Source organism: Myodes glareolus, chromosome 22 (genome assembly GCF_982192425.1).
Source record: "Myodes glareolus chromosome 22, mMyoGla1.1, whole genome shotgun sequence".
NCBI classification, from domain to species: Eukaryota; Metazoa; Chordata; class Mammalia; order Rodentia; family Cricetidae; genus Myodes; species Myodes glareolus.
This window is the reverse complement of record NC_142047.1, coordinates 22,429,035-22,455,157: the sequence shown is the minus strand read 5'-3', so window position 1 is coordinate 22,455,157 and position 26,123 is coordinate 22,429,035. Positions and strand designations below refer to the sequence as shown.

The window sequence follows — 26,123 nt, the reverse complement described above, 5'->3', positions numbered from 1 at the left end:
AGCTGGGGAAAATAAGAGAACTAGCAATAATGATGGGGTGGAGTAAGAAGTGGAGAGTGGGCAGCGGAAATAAGAAAAACTCTAATGACACGGCTAAGAAAAGGCCATAGTAAACCCGTCATGAAGCATAAAATTTTAATAAAAATCCACAGAAGAAACTGGGGTTCAACCCGAATACCAGAAAAACAAAGCAGCCAGCCGCTGGCCCTTACATCATCCTCAGTCTGAAAATGGTGATCCTGCCTCCAGGAATCTCAGAACGATACTGTGAGAGCTGTCTCCTCCCGTTCTATATTCCTCTCTAGAGATGGGATTTAAGGCGGACACCACTGGGATAATAGGCATGCACTGCTGGTTTCTATGGCAGACTAATGTGGCTACTGGGATTAAAGGTGTGTTACCGTTGCCTGATCTGTAAGGTTGACCAGTGGGCTGTTTAGCTCTCTGATCTTCAGTCAAGCTTTCTTTATTAAATTACAGATGAAATGCTGCTACACTGTGACTTGAAAAGAACCTTTCAAAAGACATTGTAGAGCTCAGAATCCTTAGCGCAAAGCTTATTTATAACAGCTAAAGCATTAGAAAAAAATGCCGTGTTTCTTGATTTATTTTCACTGCTACGTGCAGAAAGCGGAAAAGATACAATCTTCCACCCAAAAGACTAAGCCCGCAACCTCCTCAGCAGCTAGATGTAGCTTTTACTTCCCCAGTTTCTTTCCTGTGGAAGGAAATGTCAGACATTTTAGCAAATACTTAAGAATGAGCAAATAGATAATTGGATGCACAGTGATTAGAACACGGAGGGATGGATTGGTTCATCCTCAAATGCCTGCTCGACAAGGTACCGTGTTCTCTCACAAGGTGGTGGGCACTAGCGCATTGGAGCTCTTGACAGAAACATTAAAGGCAACTCAGACAGTAAAGGAGATAGGGGAATGTTTAAGGTTGCTTCCAAGCATGAAATTTTAGAACTCTAGGAAATACAGATGCAAGAATCTTAAACCACATATCCAAATCTTGGAGCTGAGGTGTTCAGAGGCCTTGAGTTGCTCTAAAATCTCCCATCTCTTTCTGGGAACGCCAGATCAAAGCTTGCCCTGCCTGAAGGCACCTGCCTGCTAAGCTAGTCTCTGCCTCTGGGAGGCTCACAGCACTGAGGTTTGGCTGTCACAGGGAGAAAGCTTATGTAAGAAGTCCTTGGGTTAGTTTATGGACCTCTGTTATCTGAGGGTTGGGCAATGACTGTGCAAAAAAGAGAGGGTGAACTCTGGGTGGGTGTGGCTAAGAGGTCCCACTAGAGGCCCAGAGAGCTCTTAGGGATTTTTATTTGGTTGTTTTATGCAAATTGGCAAAGTAGACAGGACTTCAGGGGCTAGAATATAGCTGTGGGCAGGATCAGTGCTTTCTCTCCAAGCACCAGACACCTCACTGCACCTCTGAGGTACTGTGCTTCCATGATGTGGCTCTGTGCTTTGATCCTGATCTCTCTCACTGCTTGCCTGACTCAGGGTGAGTACTCTTGCATAAAAGCCTTAAGTGTACATTAGAGATTCTCTTGGGCACTCGTTTATGGAGCTGCATGTGAGGAATGGCAAAACAGGCCTAGTTTCTTTGAGGTGTTTGTCTTTGTTATTTCAAACCTTCTAGATGCAGAGGGGACACATATTCTAAGGCTTTTTATTCTAGATCAGGGGCACAGGAGGCCCTACATAACCTCCTGCCTCTACAGGAGGAGTTAATAATTTACTTTCTATTCCTTGTCTAGGTCTCCTGGGGCATGGAGAAAAAGCTAACCAAAATAATGAAAGCATAAACAATAGAAGCAAAAAGCAGGGGTGCATCCTAGCTTGTGTCTGGAGCTGTGTGTTCTTGGGTAAGGTACTGTGTTTTACAGCCCAGACTACTGTGTTTCTAACACAGGGACATCTTCCTCATTTAACTGTGTGAAGGTGAAATGAGCGGTTGTGGCCGTAGCCGTCCAGGATGCAGCCTGCTCTAGAGGAGATATAGAAAGGGGCTGACTTAAAATACAGTAGACACATAGATAGCTTGGCATGTAAAATCATACCAAGAGCAATTGGCCATTGAAGAGATGATTTATTACTGAGAAAAGTACACACCAATGTGGTGGAACAGGAGGGAAGCCCTGGGGTCAGAAGGCCAGGGCAGAGTGGAAACTGGTGACCAAGGTCTTTGTTGTGGTTTATCCTGGAAAGCAGGAAGGAAGCAGAGAACAGTGGTGTCTGCTTGGCTGGTTAGGGCTGTTTCAAGGAGTTCAGAAATGTAAAGGCTGGACTTGGTTTTCTGGGACCTAGTTTTAAATAATCAAGACAGTTTTGATAGCCCAGGATAGGAGACCCAGTATGTGTCTGCAGTGGTTGGACCCCAAAAGTGACAGTTCACCCCAATAAACAGAGCTTCAGATGCCAAGCAACAGGTATAGAAATCATATCCATGGTCAGTGCAGGGGTCCAATGTGGGGCTTTGGCAGCCATCTGTGTCACTATGTGGAGGGGTCCTGAGGTTTCCAGGGGAAAGCGCTCACCCAAGGTGTTCTGGAATCATGCCCAGCTCCGTCTCTGGTTGCAGAATCTACCACCGTGCTGCCCCATTAAGGGCGGTGGTAGTGCTGACACTTCAAGACCTTGTCTTCTGTCTGGCTGTGTGGCATCTTGAGAGTCTGGGAGCAGAGTGTGAAGCAGGATGAGCAAGGGTTCCGATCTGGAGTTGAACATTGCTGTGCTGCTGTGTTCCATGGCAATGACCTCCTCATTTCCATCTTCTGGGAGGTCAGCCGGGTTGCTTGTGATTCCTGATTCCCCATCTCTAACATGGTCTTGATAGCTGCTACTATCAGGGGTTTGGTAAAAAAAAAAAAAAAAAAGTGAAATATTTGGCAAGTACATCTGCCATACGCTAGGTGGTCAAGATATATGCACGCTTTCCTTACTCCATAGCTGGCAGCGCCTGTAGCCCCATTCATGCCTCTGGCTCATATGTCCTCTTTACTACTCGGACCAATCTTAGTTTCTACACACCTAGGTTGGGTGGCTAATTATCTTGAGTTGACACAGGCCACACCTAGTGATTGCAGCCCAGATTTTACCCTCCTTTTCAGAACTCTTGGCAACCTCCCTCCCCTTCTCCCTTTTGTCCCTAGTGCTGTGTGCTTCCTTCTCCTCTCCTTCTCCTGTTCTAAGTCTCACATTAGCTCTTTCCTGTGTTTCAGCTTTTAATCTTTCTCACTCTTCCACATTGTTCTGCTCAGATGCGTGAGTCACGATGTGGACTCTCATTTTCAAACGGATAACTGGCTGCCCACTACTGCCCACTTTCCAGCACTGAAATGTCTCCAGATCTCTTCTTAATTCTTTCCCCTAATTATAAAGTGGCATTCTAGTATAGATGCCTTGGATTCACACAAAATAGCAATGCTAATACCCATGGACATTTCAACACACATCCTTGGTGAGAAAGTCATCTCAGTGGGACGGTGACCTAAAGGCAAAGGAAATAAACACGAGATTTGTTTTTAGTAAATCAAGACATGGACATGTTTCATTTTATTTCATTTAAAAATATTTCTTTTATTTTTTGAGACTGTAATTATTATGATGTTTCTCCTTTCTCTTTTCTCCCTGAAATTATACTATATAACTCTCTTTGTTCCTTTTCAAATTCATAGTCTCTTTTCTTGTTAATTGTTGTTCTACACACACACACACACACACACACACACACACACACACACACCTGTATACATAAATACAATGAGATCAATCTGTATAATATTACCTGTGTGTATGTTTTCAGAGTTGACCATTTGGTATTTAATAACCAACTGGTGTGCCTGTCCTATGGAGAGACTATTTCTCTCGCTCTGAGAATTTCTTAGTTTCCTGTAGTTCTTTGTGTAGGGTTGAGGACTTCTGGCCCTCATTTTTACTATTTGAGATTTTCATGCATGCATATATAATGTGTTTAGGTAGACTCCATATCTTATCCATTTTCTTCTTTCCTATTACCGTAAACTTTTTCCTTCCCAGACTCATCTACTTTAAAAAAAAAAAAATAGTTCCACTAGGTCCCGTTAACTACTGCCAGTACATACCTGGGGGTGGGACCTTTTCCTGGAGCGTGCGTAGGAGCCTCTTAGGACTCCTATTCCTGAAGAAACCTGGCTACTCCTCCTCTAACAGTCCTCAGATTCCAAGAGATCCTCAGCTAGAATAGGACCTTGTGATGTCTCCCTCATCTGCATCTATGCGTGGTTGACTGAGGAAGAGAAGACTAGGGTTGGTTTGCTGAGGGTTCTGCACGCTATGCAGGCACCACCCAGAAGTGGACAGCTGCAGCATTACAGCCGCTATCTGGGGCAACCCTGTAAGATATTGCTTGATGAAGGGAAATCTCCACAGTGGGCAAAACTTGGGGCAGTGTATAAGGTCAATCAGTTTGTTTGAAAGGAGAAATGGCCAGATGTTCACTGATTCATGGGTTGCAGCCAGTGCATATATGTTTATGCACACACACACACACACACACACACACACACACACACACACACATATATATATATATATATAGAGAGAGAGAGAGAGAGAGAGAGAGAGATTAATTCCATAAATTCTGTGACTCTAGTGAACCCTGACTAATAGAGAAAAATCAGTTTTTACCTGGGACAAGCCCCCTGATGGGTTATGTAATCCCAAATGGTCAAACCTAAACACAAGCACATAAAAGTCACACAAAATAAACTCAGTAAATTGTGTGTGTGTGGGGTGTGTGTTTGGTGTGCAATAGTAGTATAGTAGTTAAAGCCAAAGGGGAAATCAACTTGAAAGAGAATGAGGACATGGAAAGATTTGAGGGGAGTGAGGAGTAGAAATTATGTGATACAGTACCCATGTATGAATATTCATAAACCAAAAATTTTAATTAAATAATCTTAAATTGGAGATAATCTGTACATTTTTGCTAGAAAGTTTGTCTTGATGTTATTTGTAATGGCATTGAATGCCATTTAATCTGCATAGTATTGAACTAATTACTGGTAGGGTGATAAAAGCAAGATTCACTCAAAGACTTCAAGTTTTATTGTCAACTTTTGAGTTATCAAATCAAGATGCTCTTCTTCTATGTCTATATGTTCTAAGAGAGATTTTTGCATGTTGTCTGTATCCAAGAGGATCTAAATGAAGAATTAGAGGGTAAGGTCATGTCCTATGAAGGACACCCTAGGAAATGGTACATCTGAGTGTAAACAAAAGATGTCAGAGGTGGCCATGACCAATGTGACGTATCCTTTGGTCTTTGGAAGGAGGATGGGGTTTGTTCATTCAAGTCCCACAGCAGGTAGAATAAGGACCGATGTGAAGCTTCAGGGAGACGAGCGACTATCTGCCGACTGAGCAAGAATGGAGCCAATGTCACACCAGTTCCTGATCATGATCTTTTCTCCTTTCAATGATCATGCTCAGAGGTCCAAGAAGGATGTTCTAGAACCGTTTGTGTTGGTTATTCTTGACCACTAAATGAAACCTAATCATTAGGCAGGTATTAGTGTCTTCCCTGACATGCACCTGCTTTTCTGAGATCACCGTCCATCCTTTCAGATTGCACCTGGTGGTGTCTGTATGTCATTTGCCCTGCACGGAAAGGCTTCATGTCACACTGTTTCTAGTTTTTGTCACTATTGAAGCTGGACCATGACTCTTCACCTTTCCTAATTCATTCTTCCCTTGATGGAAAGTCCCAGTTCCTCTGCGATGACATCATTCAGAAGGCCTCAGCCCTTAAAGCTGTTCCAGCCCCTTTCTGTTCCTCTTCCAGGTCACAACCTCTGTTTTACCTTAATTAGCTGACGTGTGTCTTCTGTTCCTCTGCCTCTGAGAACAGCTCACAAGGCTGGTGGCTAACCTCTGTTCCTCCTCTCACCCAGCAAGCGGCTCAGCACTGAGGGCCTCATAAGTGAACGTTCCCACAAGTTTCTAAGAGAGAAGACAATGTTTGGTTCATTTCCAATGTGTTTGTTTGTTTGTGGTTTTTTAAAATTATTTTTTAACAAATGTGACTGTTAAAATGATTTTATACAACCAATCCAGTCTCCTCCTCTTATCATTTCTCTGTTAGGAAAAAGTTGTACTTATCCTTATAGGATGAAGTGGAACCTTGTAGGACTGAGGAGACTTCCTCAAGGTCACATGCCCAGAAAGCGACAAAGATTACCTGGAATCCAGGCCTGATGTTTCCTCATTTTCTCCATGTCCAGCAGGGCACCCATCCTCACCACCCATAGTGAGCACTGTTCATGGCAAAGTTCTGGGGAAGTATGTCAGCTTAGAAGGATTCCCACAGCCTGTGGCCGTCTTCCTGGGAGTCCCCTTTGCTAAGCCCCCTCTCGGCTCCCTGAGGTTTGCTCCACCACAGCCTGCAGAGCCCTGGAGCTTCGTGAAGAATGCCACCTCCTACCCGCCTATGTAAGTCACTGGGGTGAACCTGGGTCTTTTAAAGTGGAGATGTCTGTCTCAGTGTGGTGCAGGGCTGAGTCAAAGGGATTTTATGATTGGCTATACTTTCTTTTAAATTTTAATCACTTTTTTCTATTATTGAAAATAGACTTTTATATAATATATCCTGATTATGGTTTCCCTTTTTCTAACTCCTTCCAGCTCCTCCACACCTCCTTTTTCCTTTGGATGCATATCCTTTCTGTCCCTTGTTAGAAAACAAACAGACATCTAAGGAATAATAATAAAGTACAGAAAGATAAAAACAGAAACAACAAATTGGAATAGTGTTGGGGACCCTTCCCCAACTTCCTTGGTTATGGATGACCCTGGGTAGTGCCGCAGAAATCAGGACACAGGGGATGCAGAGTGGGAGATACAACTGCATACTTTAATGCAAAGCCAGTGCTCTTTCTATAATACTCAAATCATGAATCAAACTAGGTTCCCATAATAAATGAAAATAGTTGCATAGACTAGTCACTTGGTTGCAAATAATTTCAAGAGCTTCATGCCCTAGCTAATCTAAACCAAAAGTTCGTTGTTATGGGAAAAACTCTTGCTGTAATATAGTATGTAAAAACACCTCATCAGAAGACAAACCACAACTTCATCAGAGCCTTTGAACTACAGTGCACATCTGTGTTCGCAAGGACTGACCATTGGTAAGGCGCTCTACTGATGGGAGAGGTTTGCCTCCTCCCAACTTGGTTTGCCAAGCCTATCAGCAAAAAATGCTACCTTAAGTCTCCCTTGCACAGAGTTTCTATGTAGTTTAAAACCAGTCCTCTACAGAATAGGACCAAACAAACAGAAGAAAAGGAGCCAAAGAAAAAGTGTAACACCTATCGATAAAGAGAAACACATGTTCACACACACAGGAACTCCACACAAGCAAAACTGGAAGCCCTATTATGGCTCCATTTGAGGAGCAGTATGGAAACCTAATAGAGTAGAAGCTTCTTCATGTACATACATATAAGGCATTCTAAGTGAAATTGCCAAATATCAAGAGAGACAGAGCCCCAACTAGACATCTCTCATAACCAAATTCAGACTCCTGTTCCAGAAATGGGTTCCATGTATTCTTGCTGTTGTCTAAGAGGGTCCCTAGTGAATTGCAAAACAACCCAGGCTGCTTTTGCTCTCCACACACTGACAGCAGAGCCCAGTTCCTGAAGACAACACCGACATAACTCACTGAACGTGGAGAAGTTGAACTGGTGCCTACATAGAGCCCTCATGCCGTCAGACTAGTGTTCCTGAAATGGAAGGAACCCTCTACCCTCTCAAAGGATAAGAGTAAACACCAGCCCAGCTATAAACCATTCCACCTTACAATGGCAATCTGGCTGCAGGACATTTTGGTGCAAAAGTAACATAAAGCTTATAGGAGTGACGAACCAAGGTCTGGTTTGATTTAAGACACACTCCATGAGATGGAACTCATAACTGACACTGATCGGGTGGTCAAGAACCAAAGACTAGATAGCCCAGGGACTTAGTGTAAAACCAAATAACATAAAATAAAAGTAAAAGAAATTCCCATATAGATGGAAATTTCTCTTTCCATAGAAATATAAAAATGTCATCTAGCAAACCATTCCCAAATAATAAATTTACTGAAAGAATGATTTTTTCTGTTGAGAAACACAGTAACAATCACAACAATAAAAATTGAGATGCTGCATGTCTCTAAATACCAGTGAAGCTGATCTCTTCACCCATTATGAACTCTGAATTTCTCTTCCTATTCTGAAGAATATTATGCTACCTGTTTTTGGTGGTCTTGGGAAACTTCCCCAGACTGAAGATGTGGAATTTATCCAAAGCCCTGAGACAGGAAGAAGTGCCACTTCATTCTCCCTGTTCAGAGTTAGGAGGCATTTATAGATCCATGGGGTTCCCTTCAGGAGCCATAGAAACCCCCTTAATCACTAATCCTCCATCAATAAGCTCAAACCACCAGCACAAGCAAGGTTGGGTCTCAGACAACATGTCCAGTGTCAACCTGGTGCAACACCTCCTTCCTTCCCAGGTGCTCCCAAGACCCAGCGGCAGGGAAGCTGCTCTCCTCGCTCTTCACCAACAGAAAGGAGAGCATCCCTCTCCAGTTTTCTGAAGACTGTCTCTACCTAAACATTTATACTCCTGCTGACTTGACTAAGAGCGTGAGGCTGCCGGTAAGCCTGGGAACCACTGGTCCTGATCTGCGGATTCCAGCATCAGTCTCTTCCCTGCACTGGAAGGGGATGAGTGAAGCTGCTGGCAGGAATAGTATAGACAAGAACTGAGTCACAAGCCCAGTGACAGCAGACCTTGTTGGAGGTTGCCCCGCCTCTGAGATGCCCACCTGAATCTTCCAAGTTCTCTCACACTAAAAGTAATGTGAGCAGTACTACTGACTAGCCGTGATTATTCTGGTGAGAATTTGACCTCCACAGTAGGTATAGGCTAATTTTCATGAAACTCAATGTTGAATGCAAGAGAAAAATGAGCAATCCAGGTGATCAACCTTTTAAAATTTGGATAGATTTGAGTTAATGTATTCAGTATAGTCCCAATATATAGGGGGCTACAGTCGATACTGCTAGTGTGTAAATAAATTTCTTTGATTCTTAAGAATTTGCAATTTGACAAATATGACAATTAAGAAATTATTCATAATGACAGTCAGACTAACACGAATGTTATATTAGAAACAAAACACAATTTTCTCGTTAGATTTGAAGTTTTCATAGAAAATTTCTTTAATTGGGTTATAAAATAACATGCATTTTAATATGCAGAAATGATTCCTAGAAGGACCATGGGAATGAGATGTTTTGGAATTTGAGGACAGGAAGCTATTGCAGTCTGAGAAGAACTTCAGGACCTGAGTTTGATTCCCAGAACCTAGCAGAAAGCAGGATCTGTAGTTTCTGGGCAGGGAAAAGAGATGGGTGGTTCCCTAGAGCCCAGTGGTCATTAGCTCAGCAGAGGTGCCAAGTCCTAGATCCTGCTGAAGGGACCCTGCCTCGCCTAACAACAATGAGCAGGGTGCCTAAGACAGGACCTAAGGCTGACCACTGGCCTCCATGAGTCCACATTTGAACATAGACATACACTTGAATGTGTACATTTGAACAGACCCATACCCCTGCTGGAGAATGCCCTGCCTCCCTCTTCTGAATGTTCTAAGGACTAGAGGGGGAACACAGTGATACCACCACAAGTCCAGCTCCGAGGGAGAAAGCAGCGTTCCAGTCCCTCAGTTCTTTTAAGTCTCTCAGGCTTTTCTCAGGAGTTTCTTCATATACAAATCCAATAGTCCAGCCCCGCCAGCCTGTTAGCACAGGGAAATTCTATTGCTCATAGAAACCCACAAATTCATACATTCTCACGTTTTAAGGTCCACAGTGACATCCCAAAGCAAACTCAAGTGCAAGGTTCGAGCATCCTAAGTCCCCACTGATCATCGTTTTGGTGCTTGCAGAACGATCATGTGGTTCCACTCAGGATAAATCCTCAGCCCCTGAAAAGCCCCTAGCAGTTCATTTCCTTTTCAAACAAGTTAAATACAAGAGACCAAGTGGTGATGAATTCCTCAAGGATCCAAGATAAACAGGAACATCCATCCCATCTGGCCCTTTCTAGATATGTCTAGATATGTCCTGGAAACCCCATAGGACTCTTTGCTAATCAGAAGACTTATAGATGTGTCGCACCACTACCCATTCACAGAGATGCCATAGAAACACCGAGCGCCACTCTTCCCCAGAACTCCTGAGGCTGGGGCTGTAGCTTATGTAGCCATGCATGTGTAGCGATGCTCTCCTTGTCCAGGTGATGGTGTGGATCCATGGAGGTGGAGTGGTGGATGGGGCATCTACCTACGATGGACTGCCCCTCTCGGCTCATGAAAATGTGGTTGTAGTGATCATTCAGTACCGCCTGGGCATCTGGGGCTTCTTCAGGTGAGATACCCGACATTTTTACTTACGCATTTGTCCCTGGGTCAGTGTGCTTTCTGTTACTGCAACAAACAGGGTGGGATATGAGACTACATAGATTCCTAACTTCCTCAGCTTTGAGCTAGAGATGCTAAAAACTCAAGATTGTGTGGTCTCATCAAATGAGTCATTGTTGGGAGACTTTGGCTGTGTCACTACATGGTACAGAAATAAAAATAAAAGCTGATCATGCAGACAGATGACATGGTGGGAGAAGTATCCCAGAGAGAGAAGTAATGTTGCTTTAAAAGATTAACTTGTTCTCTGGGGAGAACCAGGTCACAGAGAACTGTATTAATTCCTTTTCAGGGCAGCATCTGCAGAGACCAAAAAAACCTTCCTCTGAGTCTCAGCTTTCACAGGTCCCTTCACTGCCTGATAATGCCACAAGACAGACTAGGGCATGGAACAGGACATTTGGTGGGGAAACCATCTGCATACCATAATGAACAGTGCAAATCCTTGCTCCAACCCTAGTCAAAGCCCCATGTGTCTAGACTGATACTACTATAACCATCTACGGTTATTGGTCTATTATTTTAATACTACAACTTTTCTATAGAAGGCTGAGCCTGCTCTGTAAGACACATGAAGTCCTGTCATTCCTCTGCACAATGGTTCTGCCTTACTTATAACGATACAGAAGTCTTTGTCAAGGCCACAGCGCCCATTCCTCCTGCATCTCACACCGGCATCATTCGCACTTCTGTTCCTGTGACCCTAGAGCTTTGTAACCATGCTTCTCCTACTGCAGCTCCGTCTTCCAACGCTTGCAAAACTCGCTCGTTCATTTTATTCAGACCTCTACCAAATACCACTACCTAACGAGGTCTTTTCTGGCTATGCAATCTAATGGCCATGATACCATTGTATTTTATGTCCCATCCTACCACCCCATTTCCTTTAGATCCAATTTTATTTTTTCCACTAGCTTTTTCTATATTAATTTCTTCTGTTGGTCTATGTACTTCAGCAAGAGACAACTGTAGTTAGAGACTTTCTCTGTTTGTTTTCAGATGAGCCCTAGCATTTAGACCCAGGTTGTGTGCATGGTGGTTGGCCCCTGAGTACATAGTACCTGGAGGGTGACTGTAGGGACCACAAAGAGCATCATTGTAGCGATGAGTTGGCAAAGCAATGCTCCTCTTGGTAATGTGGAGCCCAGCCTTAGTTCAGAGAACTCCCTAAGAGCCCTAGTTTAACTCTGGTGTTCAGAGCACAGCCATGGCATCGCTGTTCCAACTCACCATTGTCTTACAGCACAGGGGATGAACACAGCCGGGGGAACTGGGGTTACTTGGACCAGATAGCTGCACTGCGCTGGGTTCAGGACAACATTGCCAACTTTGGAGGAGACCCGGGCTCTGTGACCATCTTTGGAGAGTCATCAGGAAGTTTCAGTGTCTCTCTTCTTGTAAGTGTTTCTAACTCCACAGAGCACCAGATAATACAGGTGAATGTCTGGGTTAAAAAGAGCACCTGGCAAGGGAATCCACAGAGACAGCTGACCTGAGCACATGGGAGTTCATGAACTCTGGACCAGTACTTAGGAAGCCTGCATGGGACTGACCTAGGCCTTCTGCATATGTGTGACAGTTGTGTAGCTTGATCTGTTTGTAAGGCTCCTAAAAGTGGGATTAACCCCTGTTCCTAGTGCTTAGCTGCCTTCTGTGAACCTGTTCCCCATACTGGATTACCTCACTCAGCTTTGGTGTAGGGGAAAGGGCATCAAGTGTTCATCAACCTTATGTGCCATGCTTTCTTTAAGCCCATGTAGGCCCGCTCCTTTCATAATAGGGACAGGAGGAGTGCATGGGGAGGCAGTAGATGGGAAAGAAGAGGGGAGGGGAGGAGAGGAAGGAGTGAAAACTGTGGTTGGTATGACATAAGTGAAAAAAGTTAATTAAAAAAAAAAAGAGGATGTGAACAGAGCCGTAAAGATGAGTGAGTTATTGGCTTGCCCTGGGAACATAAACTCTCTTCCTTCCAGGTGTTGTCTCCCCTGGCCAAGAACCTCTTCCACAGGGCCATTTCCCAGAGCAGTGTGATCCTCAATCCCTGCCTGTTTGGGAGAGATGCCAGACCCTTAGCTAAGGTATGTGTCACCTTGGACAGCTCCTGTGCCCCGTCCTCTGTTTTCCAGGAACCCCAAGTGTCTTTCTTGCTGTGGGATTCAGCTGAGGTGCTCAAGGAATTTCTGAAGGAGAATGGCTATGCAGGAAGGGCTACAGCTTTAAGGGCACACTACACTTCATGTGTAACCTCCAGCCATTCTGCCCACATTTCAGTGTATATAAGACACAATCATCTCCTGCGCATACCATCTGAGCATCACCCTCCTTTGTGAGTGGAGAAAGTCAGACATGAAAAGAATGAATGACTTGTTTAAGACAACAATGTGCCAGAGGTAGGACCCGCCTCCTACCAACAGGCCACACTTTCCTAGCCAATAGTGTGTTAGAGCTTGAATGCAACAATAGTTAAAAACGTTAGCCATAGTGATCTAATTGTCTCCGGAAACACTCCCACAAACACAAAAGTGTGATTTGCGAGTTGTCTAAGCATTTTTTAATTTAACTAAGTTGCTGGAACCAAGTATCAAAGGTACCAATTACATCTGCCAAAACTGCTCCGTCTGCGAGGCTAAGATGACTTTCCAGCATTCCTTTCTGAAGTTGCAGTTACCTATGAGAAACTGCAGGGATGAAGAAAGAATGGAGAATATAGCACAATGGCATATTTTGAAAGAGAGAAACTTTCTATCATTTCTTAAATTGCGAATTGATAAATTTCACCTTCCTACTTATGGTGCACACATTTTTTTGCTTGATTATGCAATGCCTAATAAATATATCTGCTGATTAACACACACATTTCTTCAAATCCTTAAAACATTTTCTACAGTGAGAAGACTTGAAATTTTCTCTCAGCTATTCTTAAACGCATGATTTTATCATTCATATATATGACACTGTGGGTTGGGAAACTAATAAGACAAAGAATTCCTTCCTGCCTGATACTTTTATTCCTCTTTTCGTTCGTCTTCCTCATTCGTTGACCTCCAACCTCTTTACCCCAAGTTTCGTCTGTATGCTTGCTAGTGATCTAGATTCTACAATAAGCAGCAACACATGTAATTTATCTTTCTATGTTCAGCTATTTAACATGGCATCATGCCCTCTGTAAAAGTAACAGTTTCCTTCTTAACATTAAAGGGCACGCCATTGTGGTGATATTTTGTTCGTAATCTAACAAGTAAAGCTTTCCCAAGGATCAGAGTGCAGTGTTAACCACAGAGACCAGGCAAAGGTGGCACACACCTTTAATCCCAGGATTTAGGAGACAGAGGCAGACAGATTATCTGTGAATTCAAGGTCTGCACAAGATCGAGCCAGTCTAAAAGAGAAACAGATCCAGGAGGTGATGGATCACACATTTAAACCCAGGACTTGGAAGTCACACACCTTTAATCCCAGCACTAGGGAGGTGGAGACAGGAAGGGATACAGCTGGACAGAGAGAGGAATATAAGGTGGGAAGAGACAGGAGCTCAGTTGCATTCTGGAGATTCATTCTGAGTCTGCAGTCTGAGGATCCGCAGAGACAGGATTGTCCCTTTGGTCTGAGCACTGGTAGAAGTAAGAACACTATAGGGATGTTGCTCTGATTCTCTTGTCTCTCAGCTTTCACCTCCTAATAACTGACTTCACAGTTTTAGTATTAAGACCAATCAGAATTCATGCTACACTCCACTAGCTACACTTGATTGTAATGTGTGGTGCTGCAATGAGCGTACATCTCAGAAATGTGTTCCCAAATATTTAAAGTAAACACCCAGTATGACCCTGCTGGGCCATATTGTGACTCTGCTCTCAGTCTCTTAGGCACCCCCACACAGTGATATTTTATTTGCATTTAATAAATAAAGCTTGCCTGAATATCAGAGTGCAGAGCTGAGCCATTAGAGGCCAGGGAGTGATGGCACACACATTTTGTTCCAGGACTCAAGGACACACTGGGCTACATGAGATTAAATCTCTCTAAAAAGAGAAATAAAACTCACACAAAGGTGCTCCCTGGTCTCAGGAGTCACAGACCTTTAATCCCAGGCCTAGGAAGGTGGAGACAGGAGAAATATGGCTGGACAGAGAGAGGTATATAAGGCAGGAGGAAATAAGAGCTCATTGAACTCTGAGTTTTGGTGGAGAGCACTGCAGTCTACAGTCATGCTGAGGCCAGGATCACCCCTTTGTAGAGGTAAAAACTCTACAGTGGCTTGGTTTGCTGTTCTGATTTTAAGCTTGAACCCCTATATCTGTTCCTTGGTTTTTATTATTTGTGCTACAGTACCACACCACTGTTCCTTCACCCCAGCAGTATTTAAAGAATTCTCTTTTCTAAACGTATTTTCTACTTTCACTTCTCAATAAAACCGATTTGGATCATGGGGAAAGACTTTCATTATGATTTTAATTTGGATGTTTTCAAATATCCAATAAGATAATAACTTTTCACCTATCCACTTTCCTTTTCTTTAGTATTTTTAATGTTTTAAATTGAAAAAGGTTGCATCACTTTCTCCCTCCCTTTTCTCCCTCCTTCTTCTCCCAGATACGCTGTCTCTAACCACCTAAGAATCATGAAAGCTACCAGTATTGCATGGCACACATAAAGGTGCCCAAGGCACTCGCTTGTCAATGGCAGCCAACAGCTGTCTAATTGAACGTAAGGCCCACTCATCAGGAGTGAAATCATACCTGGTACTGGAAACCTAGCCAGCTTCTAGGACCTACTGATGTCCTGCACCTTAGAAAAAAAATCTGCTATCTATTTTCATATATATACGTCTCCTATTGAAAGATACTACTTCAGGACTCTGGCCCCTTTTGTTCATTTTGAATTTATTTATTTGTTTATTGATATTGCGTGTTTGAATTGTTCATATGGTCTTTGAATCAACATAAGTCACATGGAAGGATCACAAAGAGCTTTCTCTCCCAACAGTTGCCTTTGCATCCTGCTATTGGTTTCTTTCTGTGAAGAATTGTTTGATTTCCTATTAATTCACTTGTCTGTTTCTCTTGTTGTTCATGGTGCTGGTCTTCAGTCTAAGCTACTGTTTCCCGTGGACAGAATTATTGTTATTCCTTTATGACTTCTACTTGTGATTGGGGGTGTCTCAAATTCACAGCAATTCTCCTGCCTCAACTTCCAGAGTTCGTTGAGTATGGGTACGAGTCACCAGATCCAGCTCATTTGTTTTTTATCTCAGACTGTGTGCTCTAATACAACCATTGCTTCTATTCCTCTTATTTAGTTTTCCTTTCACATTGCATCCATTCTTTCTTTCTCTTTTAACTTATATTTCATCTAAGGTAAACCAGTTGGTAAGGCATGTTTAAAAATCCATTCACCTCATCTTCTTTAGTTCAGAATCCACGTTAAAGATAAAGACTCACAGGTGCTCTTTTGGTGGTTCCGTTATGGTTGTTTTTATAATTTTTTCTTCTTCTTTGGGTGCCCTTCTTTGTGGTTTTCTGCTGTTCTGAAGGAGTATGTCTTTGGTTTTTTCTAATTTGGGGCTATGGCTCTACTGAAGACTTCTGCTTTGTGTCTACTATAAATCCTACATCTACCATTCTGCTTTTACAGATTAAATTATGTCTATTTGTACCTGTGTGTTTGCCATGTGCCCATGCCACCATGTCAATGTGAAGGTCAGAGTGGGACTCAGTTCTCCTGCAGTACATGGGAGCAAATACAGAGAGCACAATTAGACAATATGCAGTGAGTGAGAGCCCTTGGAACATGCAGCCCTAAATGGGATGTCCGCATCGAATTCCTCACCTCAAGGATCAGAGAAAACTGGTACAGAGGAGGCAGAAAGACCATAAGAGCCAGAAGGGATGAAGGAGGCCAAGGAAACAAGGCCTCTGAACACAACAGCCTTGGTGCACACGTGAACTCACGGAGACTGTGCAGCACAGGGGCTGCATGGGTCTAGGTCAAATGGGGTTCCGGTGCTGAGAGAGGACATGGACACAGTCACGCTTCTCTAGCCAAGAAGCTGTCTCTAATTCACAACCACCCACAAAGAAAAACTGAGTTTTTTCCAACAGTCTCAGAAGGTATGGAATCAACTCTTAAGAGCAGTCACCATGCCCAGCTGTAGATGACAGAGACCAAACTAACTCAATGGTATTGGGGGAGATATTTTGCCCTCATAATGTTTTGTCTGGCTATTTTTGCTGTTCCCAATTTTGTGTTTGTACAGAATTTCTGTATGTGTGGAGTGTCTCTGTGTCTGTATGTGTTTCTTGTGTATTTTCCTTTGGCTCTTGTTCTTTCCTGCTCGTTTATTTGGCCTGTTCTGTTTGGGTTTGTTTGTCTGATTGTTTGCTTGTATGTTTGCTTTCTAAAGAGATGCTGTGCATTTGGTTTGGTGGTGAGCATCAGGAAGGGATTAGAGGAGGGAAACTGTCATCAGAATATATATAGTCTAAAAAATCTTTTAAAAAAAAAGACCCTAACCTTGGGCTACCAATGAAGTTGGAGGTGTCATGAAACACAAGAGACAGATCATTTTATCTCAGCATAGAATCTTATTTATGTGTCTTCATTTCCTTATGCCTCGGAAGAGCTGAGAAACTCTTCGAATGCCCAGAGCTAGGCAGGATGCAACTATGAGGTTCTAGATCTTCTAGAAAGCAATACACATGTGTCGTGACTGACACTCATCCCATTCAGTCGCTGCATGTGTGGATCCATTCACTGTTTGTTCCGTAAGCATCTTCTTCAAATCCTAGGACTACATCGACCAGCTGTGCAAACCTAAGCAAATCACTGGGACTTCCTAAAGCTATTTCCTCTGAAGCTAAAGAGTGATGTTAACTGCAGGGCCTAAGTCCCTGACACTGTCCAGGTGTGTGTCTGGAAATGTGACCTGTGCATGAATCCATGTCTCCTCAGATGCTGGAGCCCCTACCTACATGTATGAGTTTCAATATCGGCCAAGCTTTGTGTCAGAAAAGAGACCCAAGACAGTGAAAGGAGACCATGGTGATGATCTCTTCTCTGTATTGGGCGCCCCGTTTTTAAAAGGTAAAGTCTGTTTGCTGGTTGTGGCCTTGGTGATCTGAGACCTGGGTTTGGATTTTTGCTTAATGGCCTTGAGCAAGTGTCTCCTTTTAAAATGATGTTCCTGATGCTTTACAATGGGGCTCAGCTGTAGGACAGTCCCCACCCATTCTCCTACTTTAATACACACAATGGGACTGTGTTAATGTGTCCCCAGCCACAGTCATTCTCAGAATCCTGCTGTGACACCAATAAGAGAATTAGAAGGTCACTGTCTCGGTTGCTGTGGAGAGACACCATCACCACAGAAACTTTTATAAGGAAAAAATTGATTGGGGTGGCTCACTTACTGTTTCAGAGGTTCAGTCCACTATCATCATGACCGAGAGCATGGCGGTTGGTGTGCTGGCAGTCATGGTGCCGGAGCTGAGAGTGCTACATCTTGCAGGCAACAGGAAGTCAACTGGCAGTCACACTGAGGGAAACTTTAACAAAAAAGACCTCAAAGCCCATCCCCACAGTGACACACCTCCTCAAACAATACCACACTGCCTAGCAGTGCTATTCTCTTTGGGGACCAATTTTCTTCATACCGCTGTAGTCACCCACTGGCCCTTTAGGGCAAGAATGCCAGTATTTGATTTGCCTCCCATAAGTACTAGAATATGAGTAAGGGAAGAGTTAGAAAATTTTCTAACTTTGAATAAAGCTTATCATGTTCCTACCTATCTAGCTATCTAATATATACTGTAAATTTAAATACGCTTAAAGATATGATATTTAGTGAACCTTTCACAAAGTCTTCAATAGCTTACTTTTCAACAATTGCATTTAACGTGTGACCTATGGTATGTCCCTCATGGCACACCAGTGTCTCTGGGCAGCTCCCAGTTATGATTATTTTCAGAGTCTATGAAGAGGTGTATATGTAGGAGGTTGAGAACAGACCTAAGGGCAGCAACTCTGGTGGTAAAACTGGGGAAACTGAGTCTTGTTGTCATTGGACTCCAAGGGAGATGGATGCCAAACAGGTCAGTATGAGAGAGAAAGGCATAGGGCATCTGATATATTCTTCTTAACTTTAAATCAAAGGTGTACTCACAAAGATCTTCTTAAAAGGCAGAATTTGCTCAGTGAATATGTAAAAAGGTCAAGAGTGCATTTCTCCCCTTCAAATATTAACCAGGCCTGACTCCATGTATCTTCAGGGATTAGGATCATAGGACCTATCAGGCACATTCAGCCCGATGTGTTCATACTCAAGACTACATTTATTAAAGGTACTCAGGTTGCGATGATGTTGCAGCTCATCAACCACATCTTAGGTTAAGTAGGTTAAATTTTAGCTCATTAACCACACCTTAAGTTAGGTAGGTTAATTTTATATCTTTTTTCCCCACAGATGGTGCCTCAGAAGAGGAGATCAGTCTCAGCAAAATGGTGATGAAATTCTGGGCCAACTTTGCTCGGAATGGGTAAGGCTGGGAGCAATATTGCCGGACCTGAAGGTGTAGCGCCTTGGGTCCTAAGGAGGAGGAAGTAGTTTTCTAGAGTTTCAGTGGTCGTCCTTCTAACCCTGGGATCTAAGCGGTTCAGTGAGAGCTGGGCTAACCTGGTGTACCGCTGGATGATTTGTGGTACTTCAGCATGAGGAGAGAATCTGAACTTGGGCTCAGATGGAGAGGTTTCAAACTTTGATCCTAGTGCCCATGAGCCCTAGTGTCAGAAGAGAGCACCATGTGGGGATCATATGTAGGGCAAAGCACCTTACCTCCTGATGTTTGTGAAGGGGAGCAAAAGGCCAGGATCCTAACACTATCCTCAGGCGAGTCAGCCGTGATCCTCCTCCTCTAGTAAGCCTTTCTTTATTACCTTTCTGTCATGCCCCAATGGCACCATCCAGTGAGGATAAAGGCCTCCATCCATGAGCTTCTGGGTAGTATTAAGCTCTAAATTATAACCTGCCCACAATCCCCAGAAATTCATGTACAATCACAAAAACTAATCCTCACAAATTCCTAACTTAACACTTTTAACATTGCTTTGATGTCCAAGTGCAAAGACTTCCTAGGCTCAGGTAAACCTCTGCTATGAGAAACAACACAAATAAAAAAGTAACAAATTTTCAAGATGCAAGGACAATAGGCAAACATTCCTATTCTCAATAGAGGAATTGGAAAATTCAAACCGAAGCAAGTCCAGAATCTGAGAGAGAAACATTAAAATCCTAAATCTCCTTTTCAAGCATCCAGGAATCTGTTGACAGACATGGGCTCTGAAAAGCTTGGAAATGCATTCTCTTCCTGAGGTCTTGCTGCCTGCAGACTCTGTGTCATCTCTGGGGTTCTGAGTATAAATTAATAAAAGTAATGCTTATATTAGTATATGGGTAGAAAAATGTACCCCCATAAGCTCATATAGTTGAATGCTCAGTCACCATGTGCTTAGATTAGAAGGATTTGGAGGTGTGGTCTTGTTGTAAGAAGTAAGTCACTCCTCCAACAAAATCTTTGAGGTTTCAAGAGTCCGTGTCAGATGCAGTCTCTCTGTCTGCGGTTCAGGGTGTAGCTTTTCAGCTACCACTCTGGCGCTGTGCATGCAGCCATGCCACTGCCACAATGTAAGGAAGGCACCAGTTAAATTCTTAGTCCTCAGGAAGCTGCGATGTGAAGAATGGAACCCAGCACTATTCAAAGCCTTCATGATCTGGTTTTTCCAACTATTCCCCACCCTCTATTCCACCAGCTCCCATATAGTATCAATCTGTAACACAGCAGGATTTACAGAAAATGTAAGATTTAAATCATAACAAGATTTGAGAGGAGAGAGAGAGAGAGAGAGAGAGAGAGAGAGAGAGAGAGAGAGATCGATCCCAGGAAGTAGAGATTTGTCCATCTGTGGAAGAGTTATTGGTTTCTTGGCAAAGATAAGCCAGGGCATTCTTGCATATCTCTGAGGACCATGGGGACAGAGTAGCTGATTTGGTGACTTTCTCTTTTTATTTTGTTCACAGGAACCCTAATGGAGAAGGGCTGCCCCATTGGCCAGAATATGACCAGAAGGAAGGGTACCTGCAGATTGGAGTCCCAACACAGGCAGCTCATGGTCTGAAAGACAAGGAAGTGGCCTTTTGGACTGAGCTCAGGGCCAAGGAGGCAGTAAAGAGGTCAACCCAGAGGCAACATGTTGAGCTCTGATCAGGAGGCCCAGCCAGATTTGAGAGCCTGGAGCCCCCCCACAAAAATTGGATATTTCACAGAAGTTGTTTCCAATTAAAAGCATCCTATTTTTGAGGACATAGACACATGTGGAATGCTATATATACACAATGGAAAAAGACATAGAGTTGCGTAGCATACTGTGCAAACATAATAAGGAGAAATATTAGATTTTATGTTCTCAAATTTTAACATTACAAATCCATTCCCCTGGAAATCAAACCAGAGTCTCTGGCTCAAGATGAATCCATGGGCCTTAGAGAGGGAAGTATGGAGAGAGATCCAACACCATAAGATGTCACCTCCGCAAGGTGTGGATAAATGATTGACTGCCCTACTGTCTAAAGGAAACAGGCGCACTGTGGGAGATTTCTGTTGTGCCACTTTGTCCAGGGTACACACAAAGACCCACACATTCCAGAGAGGGCAGGAATGACAGAACAGAGAAGTGATCCCACCCAAGGGAGCACTTATAAAACAATTTACACACAATTTAAGCATCATTAGCACACCTATAAGACACAGTGTAATAAAATAAATACTGCCATGCAAAGGCGGTAGATTTGGGTCCCACAAAGCAGCAATGGAGATAGAAAAAGACTGAAAGATAGCAGGGCAAACATCAGGCCCTTGATATTCACGGCCTACACCCATGGCATATTGCACCAGAAGGACAGAATCTACTCTGCCGGCCTGGCAGTTGTGAGGCATATAGCCTTTTTAACATGTGTGAACTAGCCCTGCTTACTGTTTGTAGCTGTGCTCTGTTTTGGTGACATATTCCTTTCCTTTCTGACCATCTCCTAGGGTTTCTGTCCCATCTCTGGTTTCACCCTCATAGCTTCATCTCTGGCCTTCATAGACTGCTGGTGTTTATTCAGATCACGGCACACAGTGTCTGCTTTTCCTTTAAATGCATGTCAAGGCTTTCATGAATAATTTGCATTCTGTGTGCCTGCAGAAGCAGCATCACAGATTATGGCAAAGTCTATCCCCAAGTTGTGGAGCAGGCAGGCTCTGGGAAGGCAGTTGTAGGAGCCCCTTAGGGCCTAGGTGTCAGAATGCAGGGAAACTCTCTCATGGCTTGTGTGATTAGGACACCATGGAGAATTCTCTTCCCAAAATGAATTTTTACATTCTCAAAAGCAATAGGTAGGGACTAATACTAATAATATTATAGTAATACCTATTATTAAGTAATTATTATATATTATATGTAATTATATAATAATAATAATGATAATTCCTATGATGCCCTAGAGATATTTTTCCCTTACAAATGAAAATGCATGGCTTATTTTTAAAATCTTAATCTGGTCATCCACCACAATTTCCTTGTCTCCAACATCAAATGGGTTTTGCCAGCAAACTGCACAACTTATAATTGCTGCTTAATGCTGAGTTCACTGTAGACCTAGTTACCAGCAACTACCAATAACAAAGCCAGGCCTGTAACATGAGAGGGCCTGCTTGTCTGTGTTTCTGTCCTGCCTGCCCCCCCACCAGCTGTTTAGTCCCAAAGTAAAAACACACTGAAATCTCTGTAAGTTATAATGCTGATTGGCCCATTAGGTCAGGCTTATTACTGGCTAACTCTCACATCTTGATTAACCCATTTTTCTGATCTATGTTAGCCATGTGGCTCAGTACCTTTTTCAGTGGGGCAGCTCACATCCTGCTGCTTCGGTGATCTGGGCAGGAGTGGGGGGAATTAGCTTCCTCCTTCCCAGAATTCTCCTGCTCTCCTTGCATCATTTCCACTTCCTATCTGGTTTTCCCACCTATACCTCCTGCCTGGCCAATCAGCGTTTATTTAAAACATGATTGACAGAATACATTCAATTCTCCCGCACCACTTCCCCCTCTTTTTAAAACAAAAAAAAACAACAAAGGAAAATATTCATAGTCCATTTTTTGGGGAATGTGGGCATAGTATTTCAGGCTACTTCCAGCTGGTTGGGGGTGCTGATAATCTTATGGGGACCTAAAGACAATTTAGAGTTATGGTCAAGTCCTGACTAAAGTATCCTGTGAGTTTTGATCATCTCAGGCAGCAGTCTTGAACCTGTTCTGGATAAAGAACTCAGACGTCTGGGCCATCTATTCCTGTCGGAGATTTTTCAGGTGGCCTCCCTTGGTCAAAGATAATTTTTCTTAACTCTGAATAAATCCAGAGCCTCTCGTTTTCTGTGGAAACAAAAGCAAAATCTCTTCTCCAATGTAACATACCTTTTGACTTCAATTTTGAAGCCAAGGTATTTTTAAAATACCTATCTTCAGCATTTATAAGCAAATATCTTTTAGCAGCTGTTTCTCCTTCCTTAGCATCCAAACAATTCAAAGAGAGCATAATAGCATACAGTATCAAGATTCTCTGTGTATTTTCCATCTTTATGTGGCTTTATTTTAACCTCTATTTTCTTTTATTTTTACTTCTAATTTTTGGCTTTCTGAGACAGGTTCTCTGCATATCTTTGTCCTGGAATAACTCTGTAGACCAGGCTATCTTTGAACTCCCAGAGATCCGTCTGTCTCTGCCTCCAAGGCTACTAGTTCTTTCTTTTCTTTTCTTTTCTTTTTTTTTTTAACTCTGAGAACTTTAACCTTTAGCCTGTATATATTTTTAACACAATGTAAACCATTTAGAGGTTTTCTTACTCTTTGAATTTCTCTTTACTGCATATCTCTCTTTTTCTGACCACATGGGTCTTTAATTTGCTAAGGAATACGGAGAAAACAACAGTCAAAAGCTCTTAAGGCAGTTCAAGGTCCTTGCCAGGAAGCAAGCTGCAACATTGTTTCCATAGTCTGGACTGCCTGCTTGAAAGAGTCAGAGTTTTGCCTGGCAGGACGGCCCAGAAAGCCGACATTTTAAAACAGCGCAGCTTTTTTGCTGCTACAGTTGAAAACCAAAATGCTTTACTCTAGTCTTTCTCAAGCTTTCTCAGGTTTCTGTGGATGCAGTTATCTACGTGGGCGCCGTTCTGTAACATGAGAGGGCCTGCTTGTTTGTGTTTCTGTCCTGCCCGCCCCCGCCACCAGCTGTTTAGTCCCAAAGTAAAATCACACTAAAATCTCTGTAAGTTATAATGCTGATTGGCCCATTAGGTAAGGCTTATTACTGGCTAACTCTCATATTTTGATTAACCCATTTTTCTGATCTATGTTAGCCATGTGGCTCAGTACCTTTTTCAGTGGGGCAGCTCACATCCTGCTGCTTCGGTGATCTGGGCAGGAGTGGGGGGAATTAGCTTCCTCCTTCCCAGAATTCTCCTGCTCTCCTTGCATCATTTCCACTTCCTATCTGGTTTTCCCACCTACACCTCCTGCCTGGCCAATCAGCGTTTATTTAAAACATGATTGACAGAATACATTCAATTCTCCCGCACCAAGGCCTTTCTGTTGGAAACTTCTACCACCAAGTTTATTAAACCCCTTTAAACTCAGTCGCAAACAAGTCACAGGCTGTGAACAGTATAGACAGACAAGTTCCTTACTGCCCACTGCAAAATAGTCTCTCCTAGACATTTCCAATGTGTTAACACTAAAACATGGCATTATTTACGGAGTTCACACTCTAGAACTAGCCTATCAGGTTACCAAAAACCAACTTAACAAGCAAGCAAAAAACACCAAAAATTTCAAATGCTTTAAGTTTAAGCTTTTCCTGGGCCACATTCATAGCATCCTCTACTAGAGGCCTGGCAGCTCAGTTCCCAGGAGAGTCTCATTGCCACATAAAGACTAAGGTTACACAATCTCGTCTGCTTCTGGTTCTGCTTACAACAGCCTCTACTCCATATCTCCATCTGATTAAAGTCCTTGCTCTAGGAAGGCTTGCAGCTTGTGGTTACCTGCCTACTGGCTGTGGCCTCTCATATTGTGTATGTTGATGCAGAGCCTGCTTCAGGCCCCTTTTCCCTCCTTTTTACTAGCGGCTCGTTTCGATTGTTGGATTGCTGGGTTCGATCTATGTCCACCGTTCAAGCAGAGAATTCTGATTTGTGAGTTTATCCCTAAATAAATAACTATTTATTTCTCATTTCTGAGCTGGCGTGGGATTTCTTTCAAGTATCCGGTCATCACTTGGTTCGTTCACCAAGTCCTTGTAGACTTTATGCAATAGTCCTCAGTAGCCCTGTGCCTGGTATGAATACTTTTAAACAGACTTCCTGACACCATGACAAATACATAAAAGAAAGATATTAGTAGTAAGTGTTTTTATTTTGATGAGTCTGGCAATCTTAGCCCATCGTGTGGGAGGGCATAGCCCTGCTAAGCAGCACACACTATGGTGGTCAGGACCCCAGGGGATGCTTGCGCAATCTGACCCTACCTTCTTCCCATTTACTCCACCTGGGCAACAGCCTACAGGATGATACCAATCACATTTAGGGAGAGTCATCTCCTGTGTGGACACAGACAGAGTGTGCTTTGCTCATCTGAAGTCTTCTCAAGCTAAACGAGTTGATAATCAATATTAGCTGCCACAAGTTTGATTATTTGTCTTCCTTCAGATGAATGACTGGCAATCATTTTCTACTCTTCTGTTCATGGTCTTTCTTAAGTTTTTTTTAGTTAAAATTTTTAAATTAAAATATAATTACATCACTTCCCTCTTTTTTTCACCCCTCAAATCCCATCGTATCCCCTCCCTTGCAACAGCCCTCCCCTACTCCTTTTCATATTGGTGAATCCCTTTTTTGAATTATTCTCTCTCTTTCTCTCTCTCTCTCTCTCTCTCTCTCTCTCTCTCACACACACACAAACACACAGACACACACATGTTCATTTAGTACACACATGTGCCATACAATCACAGAAATATATATGTAAATAAAAATAAAATATATAAAAAATAAAATTGAGTGAGATAATGTTCCATTACCAAAATGAAGCTTATAGATAAATGAATTTTGGATAAAGTTTCAGAATGTAATATTGTCATATTTTTAATTGATAAAAGATGTTTGATACTGTAATATGTTACTTTCTAAGTTACATGCCTAGAAATAGCCTTTTTAATTTATAAGATTATGTGTGTTTTCTCAAATATTGTATCTTCTTCATTCAAGTTAGACAGAAATGCTACTTTGTAAAGTTTAGAAAAAGTCTCAGGGTCTGTATATTAGGATAATCTTAAAGTTTTTGTTAGATTCTAATTTTATAATTTTGGAAAAGTCGTTATTTTTTCTATGGATGCTTTGTTGCTGGAGTTCTTTAAAAATGCAGTTACAGTGGATGCAAGTCATATGAGTCTTTCAGCTCATGGAGATATTTATATAGTCAAATGAGATTTTAAAAAATCTTTAGTTTTATTTTAAGGTT

At 42.6% G+C, this 26,123-nt stretch overlaps 1 protein-coding gene across 1 annotated transcript; it reads left to right on the top strand.

Annotated features, from left to right (window-relative positions):
• Positions 1-1,311: 1,311 nt before the first annotated feature.
• LOC148118470 (putative inactive carboxylesterase 4) lies at positions 1,312-24,837 on the top strand. The gene is made up of 9 exons (XM_087900312.1): positions 1,312-1,509; positions 6,275-6,479; positions 8,548-8,692; positions 10,335-10,465; positions 11,762-11,915; positions 12,492-12,845; positions 17,457-17,601; positions 18,980-19,052; positions 20,591-24,837. The coding sequence occupies exons 1-9, from the start codon at positions 1,455-1,457 to the stop codon at positions 20,772-20,774; spliced, it is 1,446 nt and encodes a 481-aa protein (XP_087756438.1). The 5' UTR covers positions 1,312-1,454; the 3' UTR covers positions 20,775-24,837.
• The last annotated feature ends 1,286 nt before the right edge of the window (positions 24,838-26,123 follow it).